The sequence below is a fragment of the Coffea arabica genome, chromosome 7c (genome assembly GCF_036785885.1).
Source record: "Coffea arabica cultivar ET-39 chromosome 7c, Coffea Arabica ET-39 HiFi, whole genome shotgun sequence".
Classification (NCBI taxonomy): domain Eukaryota; kingdom Viridiplantae; phylum Streptophyta; class Magnoliopsida; order Gentianales; family Rubiaceae; genus Coffea; species Coffea arabica.
The window spans coordinates 1154463-1165557 of NC_092322.1; the positions used below are offsets into that span (position 1 = coordinate 1154463).

General features: G+C 38.4%; 2 protein-coding genes across 5 annotated transcripts; both read left to right on the forward strand.

Annotated features, from left to right (window-relative positions):
* The first annotated feature begins 423 nt into the window (after nt 1-423).
* On the forward strand, nt 424-3503 carry LOC113699070 (homeobox-leucine zipper protein HAT5). Of its 2 annotated transcripts, none has more exons than XM_027219133.2 (4): nt 424-1013; nt 1396-1529; nt 1934-2173; nt 2917-3503. In XM_027219133.2, exons 1-4 carry the CDS (start codon nt 932-934, stop codon nt 3298-3300), a joined length of 840 nt encoding a protein of 279 aa, XP_027074934.1. In that variant the 5' UTR covers nt 424-931; the 3' UTR covers nt 3301-3503. The 2 variants fall into 2 exon arrangements, with proteins under 2 accessions (XP_027074934.1, XP_027074935.1); XM_027219134.2 differs by having other exon boundaries at nt 426-995.
* Nucleotides 3504-6543: 3040 nt separating this feature from the next.
* On the forward strand, nt 6544-10716 carry LOC113699367 (uncharacterized). Of its 3 annotated transcripts, none has more exons than XM_027219695.2 (6): nt 6544-6971; nt 8363-8665; nt 8806-8912; nt 9044-9176; nt 9299-9493; nt 10098-10716. In XM_027219695.2, the coding sequence occupies exons 2-6, from the start codon at nt 8396-8398 to the stop codon at nt 10380-10382; spliced, it is 990 nt and encodes a 329-aa protein (XP_027075496.1). In that variant the 5' UTR covers nt 6544-6971; nt 8363-8395; the 3' UTR covers nt 10383-10716. The 3 variants fall into 3 exon arrangements, with proteins under 3 accessions (XP_027075496.1, XP_071913024.1, XP_027075497.1); XM_072056923.1 differs by having other exon boundaries at nt 6563-7009; XM_027219696.2 differs by having other exon boundaries at nt 6563-6971; nt 8377-8665.
* The last annotated feature ends 379 nt before the right edge of the window (nt 10717-11095 follow it).

The window sequence follows — 11095 nt, forward strand, 5'->3', positions numbered from 1 at the left end:
ACTGGCCTTCCGATTCCGGATTCCCAATGTCCCTAGTCCCCAAATTGAGGAGGTTCCCCAGTCACGTGCGCGCAAGTTACTCATCACCCGTTTTCCATCCATCAAGCACGACCCAATTTACTCAAACACCCCCCCCTATCGGACCATTGGATCACCGGGAGTGTGTTTGGAGAGGAGATTATTTATCTAAATATATTTATTTATATTATTATTATAATTTTTAATATATTTTTAATTATTTTTTTATTTCATATAAATCACATCATAATAAGTATTACAATAAAAATATTTCAAATAATTTACAATCCAAACACACTCCAGATTGGTAAGTGCGTGCAAAATGCAAACTCCTGAGGGTCAAATTCGTAACTTCACCATGATATTACGGCTATAAAATGCCCTCTCCTTGCCTCTTTCGACTTTAGCTGCAAAATATACCTACCCAGACCATTAGCAAGTGCAGAGAAGGAGCAATCCCAGCGACCACAGATTTTTCGATTGAATTACCTAATATACCCCCGAAATACAGTTGTACGGTAGTCTTGTTTCTTCCGGAAGCAGCAGATTACTAGCTAGCCTGCTGCGGTTGAGAAATTCACCGATAAAGAGTCGCCGGCGGAGCTGGGTACGGTTATATCTGGCATGATGGGATTTTGCATATGTCCTCTGGAAACTCCGGCGAGGTTGCTGTGGAGCACCAGTTTCTTCCGCCACAAGCTCATGCTTTTCTAATCAAAAACAAACATCCCTATTAAGTAAGTACACGATAAACGTAACCACGTCTCGTCGTCGTTTCAATACTTTCACCTCACCTACCCAAAGATCACTACCCGTCTTCACCTCACTCACACCCCCGCATCAATAACCCTGGTGTGTGACGTCTTTCGCCGGAGATCTGAAACATATACTTGTAACTAACTATACTAGTGCAATGGATTCCGGGCGTATCTACTTTGATCCATCGTGCCACGGCAACATGTTGTTCCTCGGAAGTGGTAATCCAGTATTCCCCGGTAAAATTTTTTTTTTTACTGCCACTGTTTTTTTTTTTTTTTAAAATTGGTCTCATTTTATCGGTTAGTTCTACGTAAAATTCACATATTTTACGCTTGGAAAAAAAAAACTATTAGCGCCATTTAAAAAATTTGAGATCATGATGGAGGTTATTAGCACCATTTTACCCATCGTTGATCTTTGAGATTATGGTTTAAAAATTTTGATCATGTAATCATGATTGCCATGAAAAGCGGGTATTATTCAGAGATTAACCTTTATAGGTTGGATCATGATGGAGGAAAGCTTTTTTTTTTTTTTTGGCATAGAAAAACTAAGTTGTACTAGAAAGCTCCTTTTTTTTTTTTTTGATGGTGCCATCATCATGCATGTGGTGTATAGGAGCAAGATCGGTGTTGAACGTGGAGGAAACCTTGAAGAGGAGACCTTTTCTCCGCTCGCCGGAAGAACTCTTCGACGAAGAATATTACGAAGAGCAGTTGGCCGAGAAAAAGCGCCGCCTAACTCCTGAGCAGGTCATTCAAGTCTCCATTATGGCATTTGTTTATTCATTTTTTCACATAACTGTGCCGATTGGGTTTTGACATCGAGGCATGACGTTCTTGATTCCTCATGTACGTGCAAATATGTTTGCTCTTGCTTTAGGTTCTCTTGAGATAAGAGTGCACCACTCAGTTGGCATCTCACGCTTGATTTATACCTACAAATATACCCTCTCGGTATCGCGTATCCTTACGATTTCATTGACCTCAAATTCACGTCATATCTTGAAAAAGAATATATTATTCAGGATTTTGTAGTAGTGAATCATATCTGATATGCTTGGAAGCAGAAGAATTTCTTTTTTTTTTTTTTTTTTTTTGTTGATTTGCCTGAAAATATGGAGCGCTAAGGGATGTTATTGTGGTGGTGGATATAGGTGCACTTGCTGGAAAAGAGCTTTGAGGCTGAAAACAAACTGGAGCCAGAGCGGAAAACCCAGCTGGCCAAGAAGCTGGGCTTGCAGCCCAGGCAGGTGGCCGTGTGGTTCCAGAACCGCCGTGCCCGCTGGAAGACCAAACAGCTTGAGAGGGACTATGATCAAGTCAAATCTTCCTATGATTCCCTTCGGTCTGACTACGACTCTGTAGTCAAAGAGAATGAAAAGCTCAAAACTGAGGTATAACTTGCTACTAATCTAATTATGTCCAAAACTGCAATTCAACCTCGACGAGACCCTTTGTTACTCTTCAGTGTTCGAGTCATCGCTTATGTTTCCCGATTGATTGGACTGATCTCTATCTGTAAATGTTTCGTGTTGGCTAACAGTTGAGTTTGTTACTACCACTACCACCCAACACGGTAAATCACGCATAGAATCTTATCGGAGGCTTCTTACTCACTAGATGATAAATTTTTCTTATTACTGGAGACAATGACGATTTGTTAATTCATATATTTCATACGTTGTACGAGGCCACCAATTGTAATCCGCAAAATGAATGGGACCTTCGTGTGGATGCCCCTTCTCGGTGTCACAAGTTCAACAGTAGGATTCCCAATCAAATAAATGGAAGTTAGCATCTTTTCTTCTAATTTCTGAGGACCATCTTAATTTTTAATCCCTAAAGGAGAATATACCTCGGTAGTTCCTTCAAAATATGCCAAGAATCCTCCTTTTTAGATGAGAAATACCTGATGATGGAATAGTGGAAAAGGCAACAAATTCTATAATGATAACCATCAATTATATATCACTTAAAAGGCATCTGTGTGTGTGTGTGTGCTCTGTGGTGGGGGGAGTTGATTTTCTGGAAGAAACTGACTGCCAGGCTAAGATCATCAGATGAGCAAGTAAAAAACAGTGCATGTGATCTGATGCTTGCTTGGCGGAGAAGTGACCTCCTTGTTGCATCAAAACAGGTTCTTTCCTTGACCGAGAAGCTGCAGCAGGGCAAAGAGGTGGTTGTAGAACCCCGCTCAAAACAGAAATCTGATGCACTTCCAGTGGATGAGCTCCTTGCTTCGGACCCTCAGTTCAATGTGAAAGTGGAGGACCGCCTGAGTACTGGAAGCGGTGGGAGTGCGGTGGTAGATGAGGATGGTCCTCAGCTGGTGGACAGTGGTGATTCTTACTTCCCTTGTGATGATTACGCAGCTGGATGTGTTACTCCAGCAGCCGATGGTGTTCAATCGGAAGAAGACGATGGCAGTGACAATGGCCAGAATTACTTGTCCAATGTGTTTGTGGCTGCTGAACAGCAAAACCAGGAGGGAGAGCCGGTGGGCTGGTGGGTCTGGTCATAGGTCAATTTACACCGCTGTACAAGAAAACGCCGTAGCCTTGTATTGCTCCGTGTCATGTAATAGCAGTATATATTTCCGGTGGTCGCTTTTGGAGTCTCAGAGCAATTACTTGTAGGACAAAATGACTCCCCAGCAGAAGGTGACCTGTGTGTTGCCTGCGGATATAAAATTATAAATAAAAAAACCAAGTGCTTTGGTTTTAAGTGTTGCATGCACCTACAATTTTTTCTTTTTACTCTGCATTAAATTAAAGTTCTTGATAAGAAGAATTGGAAGGAGTTGGCGGTCTCTAGGTCTGGGTTTGGACGATGGACCTTTAAAGGGCCCCGATGAAATTTGATTGCTGTATCAGTAGTCCAACTAACAAGCGCCGCCCCGCATCCGGCCTAGAAGCTTGGCCCAGGACGACCAATTTTTTTTTGCTTTTCTTCCCCAGTCAGGTTCGTAGAATCCAAAAATTTAACTACAAATATTATAGAAGTGGGAACATAAGCAACATACGCGCACACACCGAAAAATATGTGCCCAAAAAAAAAAAAAAGAAGGAATCTATATGTTTGGATAGCAAATTTTTCCAAAATTATTTTCTATATGTTTGGATAACAACCTATAAAACCTCCTTTTATTCTCGTGTATTTTCTAGTTAAAGAAACATTCGGCGGATAACAATTTTCATTTCTTTGGCTTCACTGATAAAATATTAGATCTGATAATTACTGGCAATACTGTAACAGGTTGGCTCCCATGTGCTACTGTTACAAGTAGACACCCTCGCTGGGTTTTTATAAGCTTGGTCATGTCAATCAATTCCAACAATGTCACAACCTGTCCCTCGAAATTATTACTTATGTTACGTTATAATTTTGGCACCTATTCTTACGGATTGGAGGTTCCTCATGATTGGATTCCAGCATATTAAAGTGGATGAGAATCGCATTTTACCGCGAGGCTTAAAGAAGTGCCGATCTTCTGGCAAAATTGCGCACCAGAATTCAACAATTCAAAGGTCCTTTCAAACTTCAGCTATTGGCGCTGCTTCATTTGCTCTCGAGTTAAGCCTCAAACTTCAACTGCAAAACAGAACATGTCATATTCTCTAGCCTTTAAAAAGTAATAAAAATAAAATGAAAGCAAATAGCTTTATACAGACCTGTCAATGGGTCGAATACGAGTCGAAATTGAACATTATGGACCCGAATCGGCTATAATATACTCGTTCGCTGTCTTGTACTTGTAATCTCGTAACTGGGTCTGATATGTCTCGAGTCAGGTTGATCTAACTGATAAAAACAATACCTAACAAAATTTTGCAATTTGTATGAAACATTTGGGTTTCGTAATTTGGGAAAAGAAGTATTATTATATTAATAAATATTTATATTTATCAATTATTAATCTATTTAAACGGGTTCGGATCGAAATCCTATATTTCGCATGCAGTTGCCATTTTTTTAAAAAAATAAATAAGTACGAGTCCAAGTCTGATAATGGAATTATATTTCAACCCATATTTGAAAAAAAGAATAGTAGTTCTATCCCGACTCGAATCCAGACCCGAATCGTTGATAGGCCTAACTCTAGAACATAGGCCTATGTTTAGGTCAATCAAATATCTGATCGATCACTTGTACACATGTCAACATAAGTTGGTTCAATTGATAAAAACGAATTGCTTCCGCATAAAAAATCATGTGTTTGAATCTCATTGTCGATGTAAAAGCTATATTGATAGACGATCTGTAAAAATTTTTGTAAAAGACCTATGATTCTGGAGGCATGTCCCGATCTGCAGTGGTGATCGGAGTCGAATTCATCCAAACTATTTTTTATCAAAAAAACAAAAAGAGATCACTTGTGCACGTGATTGAGATGTGCTGCAATAGTCTGTAACTATACTAACGTTGCGGTCCAGACCGTATTAATTTACTCCAGGACATGTTTTCTTTTTCTTTCTTTCAAAAAAAAAAAAAAAGATTTTCCATCAAACTCGGAATCCTATATCTTGATAACGTAACACGCATACGATACAAGGAGGATCATGATTTTGAAACAACAGAAAATTGAAGATCACGATTCCTGTAATCATTTTACTAATTGTAAAAGACGATCGAAAAGTTATAAAAAAGATTTTGTGTATTAATGCCTTGGCATGAGAAGAACGGATTAATTAATGGGGGTCCTGGGGGAGAAAGAGCAAGAGTCCTAGTCAAAATGATGCTGCATCAATTCAAAATTGCATCGCCCTGTGGTTGAAGCGTCAGTTCAAAATTGTGACCAGTAAACGAACACACGCACGCACACTCTCTCTCTCTCTCTCTCTCCCTCTCATCTCTATCTATTTACTACAAATAATTTATAATTGGACGTCGCCTGACGCCGTCGCGCTATTCCTACGTACTTTTCCTCACGGCGTACAGCCGTACACCAGTCACGAACCTTGGTGTTGGGGGGGAGGGGGATTGGTCTATCCCAGTTGGACTGCTGCAGTCAATTTCCAGTCGCATCTCCTCAAAATAAATTTTTGGCTGCTTAAAATTAGATGTCATTAATTTTTTCTCCAAAAGGATGATTCCTACTATTGTTAAAAAGATTAATTAATTGAAATAATTTATAGTTAAAAATAAATATTAATCTTTATATATATATATATATATATATATATATATTAATAGTGCATCCACTAGAGGATGAATGCATACAAGAATTTAGCTAAATCTTTAATCAAATTTGCAATGATGCAGCTTTAGATATAGAAAGATAAAATACAAAACTTATTAAAAAAAATGATTAGTTTTAAAATTTAGTTAAATATATAAAAAGATTTTTTTCTTTTTCGAGTGATTCTAAAGTAATGTTTTTATTCTACACTCGCTGTGTATACATACATTGTCAATATTGAATGAATAACAATTATATAAAATTCAATTTTTACATATATGTCAGCGATTATGTATACACTACTATCAATCAGTGTATATAAAGTTTGTTCTTACTTTATATGCTTATTCTTTTCTCTAAAATCAATAATAGATTCGATAAACTTGAAATTTGAAGAAACGATCAAAATAGAAATAATTTTCGAATATTATTCCATAATAATTCAGAGAGATTTCAAACAGCAGGGATTGGATTGAAAGGGCAAAGTCGGGCTAAAATTAGGAGTGCAAGCCAGCAAGGTTGTAGGTACACCATTGAGCATACACTTTGAGAAGGCAGACACTTTGCAAGCGAATATCGCAAGGGGTAATTTAGGCAGAGTCACACAGCGGGTTTGATGAATTTAATAAGTCCTTCTTGACTGACTCTCTCTCTCTCTCTTTCTTCCCACGGCGGTCACATGTCAAGTGCCCGTGCTTGCCGGCCCGATTGGGGCAGCATATAGTAATACTGACAAGTAGCAAATTTCGGCCGTCTCACATGACACCGCCTTTCGCCGGTTACATACACTAAACACTAAATCCCACATAATCCCTCCCTTCCTCCTTTTTTATATATCCGAATGAATGAATCCATTCAACCACTAGATACACAATTTAACATCCGAATCCTCCCATCTCTTTCTTTTTAAGCATAAACTCTCTCTCTCCATCGCTTAACTTAATTTTTTTTTTGTGTCCTGCTCCGGCGCTTTCATATCTGCAGAAGTCGATCAGTGCATATCCTCGTCTGCGGTAATCTTTCTCGCTTTATCCACAAATTTACACAACTGGTTAGTTGTATTGCGTTTCATTCTAGCGATTTTTAGTGATGTTTTTTCAAAATGCTGTGTGGTAGTGCAAGAATTCGATGTTTTGTCATGCTGAATTTTAATTTCGTACCGTTCCTTGTCATTTTTCTTAAATTGTAATTGCAAATTCTACACTGAGATCTTCTTCATAGCGCGCTCGCACTTGACTTTTGTTCTTGTCACCATGCTTGCATTTTTTCTTTTCACTTGCTTATATTTCGGCTTTCTTCTTCTTCTCTGCTTTTCCTCCGAAATGGAAATGACAGATCTCTAGTTAGACGACTTTGCTGATTGGCAATTTTGTTTAAAACGAGAACGATACTGGATTTTCGTTTATGTGATTGTTGCTCAGTGCGATACGTTCCTGACAGATTAGCTTGATTGATTTTTGATATTTATGTCGGAAAAATACTCTGTGTCTTTCACTTCTATAGTCATTCGCTCTTGAACTGAATTGGCGGCGCTGTATGTTACTTGATCTGGTCTAATGAGTGTTACAACATAGTAATGTTGATGTGCATGTTACTTTGTGATTTCCTGGTTTGAGATTAATATTCATTGAGATGAACTAATTAGATAGAGATGTGCATTATGTTCTGTGAAGTCATTTCTCCCTTTTTTAATTTGAATGCAATAAATTGTACGCGAGTTGCTACTGGTCGAATACAAATGTGCTTGCTGTGGGCTGGATTTAACTATAATTTGGATTAGTTGAAGTACAGGAGTGAGTGCCCAGTGTTGGGCAATTTGTTTTCGAAAGCCTAAGTGTACACACCCAAGCTCGCAGTAGAGTCGGAAGAATTTAATTGGATAATGGAATGAGCCCTGTAGAATGTTACCTGATCAAGTGTTGAACAAGTGTATAATCTGCTGAAACCTATTAAGAAGGTGTCAGTTAGGGACTCTGATTTCTGGTTTATTTTGAAGGAGTTTTGACGAAAAGTTAATATCTCAGAACATTTCACTTTCTATTGATAGCATGAGTTTGCTATAAACATGTCAGATATGGTGATGGAGCGGAACAGGGAAAGTTGCAAAGCTCTAGAAAATCAATGATCCATAGGTTTGATATAATCTGGTTTCCATATATTGAACTTGAAGATTCAGGTTTTAAGCTATATCATTTTCACAGAAAGCAGTGAAGAACTAAAATGTAAACTATATAGAAAGGTCTTGAAATATGTTGCTTGCAGACTGTCATATTATCTATAGGATGCAAGGCACATCGAATTTCTGCCTAGATTTTCTCACTGTTAAGTGGCTCCACTTTTCTCTCTTGATGATGGTTCTGCTCAATCACTTCAGTATTGAAGAATTGATAGCTGTAGATATCAGTTTTATTCTTTTAGGGGTTCCTGAGCCTACATCATGTCTGAGAAAGCTCTTAAAGATCTCAATATGTTGCCTGAATCTGGAAGGAAGAACAAAAATACCAGTAATGGGAGCCTCAAGCCTGAGATCGAGCAAACTGGTGAAAATCTTGAAGACAGTCAAAAAAAAGTTTCTTCACCAGGGGTTGAGAATCCTATGAATGTCAATGGAGTAGGGAATTCTGTGCCGGAGGTGGGAAACTCTGAAGTGGAATACATTGAATCAGAGAATCTGAAAGATGTAGAAGATCTGGAAATGAGTTTGAAGGTATACGTGTACACAGATCATTTTGCTATCAAACAAAGCAGGTGTCCCATCCCTAGCTTGATAACTGACAGTAGATTCTCTTAATTGTTGGGTTATATCGAACAAGCTGTACAATCATTGACATTTTTGGTTTGTCTCAGACACTCTTAGCCGGACTAGACTCCAAGGATTGGGTTTTGGTGTGTGAGGCACTAAATGATGTAAGAAGGTTGTCTATATTTCACAAGGAAATGATGCTTGACATTTTGTAAGTTCTGCTATTCACTATGCTGACATGAGTAGAACATTGTGTGATCCATTAGTCTTTTCTTTCATATGAAAAGATGTTTTTAGCAATTCCTTACGATGATTCCAATTGATTTTTCTTTTGGTGAATAGGGGAAAGGTGGTTACCCTAATTGTGAAGTCCTTGAAGAATCCAAGAAGTGCTGTTTGTAAAACTGCAATTATGACATCTTCCGACATTTTCAAAGCATATGGTGACAACATAATTGATTCATTGGATCCAATGGTATATACAGTTCTTGCAATTTAATGTCTGCTGTAATGTGTTGCATGGTTCTCTACATGGTGGGTTTTCTCTTAATGTAGTTTCTAACTTTACTTTGTTTCTGGCATTCTGTTAACGTTTAGCTCGTACAACTTCTTCTCAAAGCTTCACAAGACAAAAGATTTGTATGTGAGGCAGCTGAGAGAGCTTTAGTCTCCATGACTACCTGGGTTTCTCCTGTTTCATTGTTGCCCAAATTGCAACCTTATCTTAAGAATAGGAATCCAAGAATTCGAGCAAAGGCGGCTATGTGCTTTTCTCGTAGTGTACCAAGACTGGTAAGAGGTTTATCTTTACCATTATTGAGTTTGATGCTGAAACTACCTTATTTTGTCTGTTTTTCTGCATAGTTCCTTATCCCGAAAAGAACATCTTCAAGTGCTCGAATTGTCTTCTCGTTTTTGCCCTTCTATTTGCTTATTGAAGTTGTTCTTAGACCATGTAGACTACACTTTGTTCTTGGAAGAATCATTCAAAGAAAGTCACATCGATTGATGCAGAATTGGATTTTAGGAAATTCTTATTGTACTATTCTGCTGGAGCCAAATTATGGAATGAAAATTTTGTGCAACAACATTTCTACTATCCTAGCACATTAATTGCTAACAAGTATGCTACGGGTCTTTCCTTCAGTTTAACACGCGTGCAAGTGGAGTATTGGCCTCTTGGCCTTGCAAGTATTGTCAACTCTGGATAAATTTAGTAGCAGCCAAAAAAGGGAGGGGCAAAAATTACTGCATTTTTCTAATTGGAGGAATAATTAAGTTAAATTCATTAATTTGGAAGGCAAAAATTTTAATTGTCTACTAGATGTCATTTCCTTTCCTCTTGAAGTATGGACATCTTGGACCATTGTGTTATGAGCTTTCTTCTCTTTTACAGGATATAGAGGGGATTAAAGCATATGGAATTGACAAACTAATAGAAGTAGCAGCATCCCAGCTAAGTGACCAGCTCCCGGAGTCCAGGGAGGCTGCTCGAGGTCTACTGGTGGAGCTACAGACCATGTACGAGAAATCTCATATCTTGAGTGCAAATGGAGTGTCTGACGATCGGGAGGTGACTTCCTGGGAGAATTTCTGTCAGACAAAACTTTCACCTTTAAGTGCTCAGGCTGTCCTTCGTGTGACCAATATTGTCCGAGAGGGTCTTGTACTTGGTTCCTAGCATTGCAATGCAGTACGTATTATAGTTTCATTGAGTGCTATATTTGGGCACTTCCCCATGCTTTCTTTTTTGTTCCTTATCCAACACTTGTATATACCTGAAAGTTTGAGATGCTTGGTAAGACAGTCCATGTCATAGTTGAGCTATAGATCCTACAACGATTGATACAATTGGTTTACCATGTATTGCTGGTTACAGAAACCATTTATGGTTGCTCAAAGCTACGGTCTGCTAGCAATTGATCTATTTTTGTCTTTCCAATCATATGTAACTTGATCAGTTAGCGTTACATTTCCTGGTGTATAAATCCCTTATCTGATGGTATTCTGCCTGAGAGTTTGTTTGGTTCTTAGCAGTTAATTTTGACAGTCTAATATGGGCTTGTGCGCACTTGCAAGTAGCAAGCCTGAAACCACAAACAAAAATGGTGTTTAATTTGCTTGTGTTGGAGTATACAGTATTCTGTTTTTTTTTTTTTTTTTTTTTGCCCTTTTCCTCCCAGATTCTTATTCTCTCTGTTTTTTGTGTTATTTTTTTGGCTGCCGACCTGGTTTCACTTGGACTTCATATTTTAGGCTTTTGGCTACTGGACTACAAACGCTTCTTTTCCTCTTTGTTTCCGTCTTTGTTCCAGTGTGTGTTACTTCTACACAACAAGGACGCAGAAAACAGTAAGAAGGCAAGATTTGATATAGCATACGTTCACAGTACCT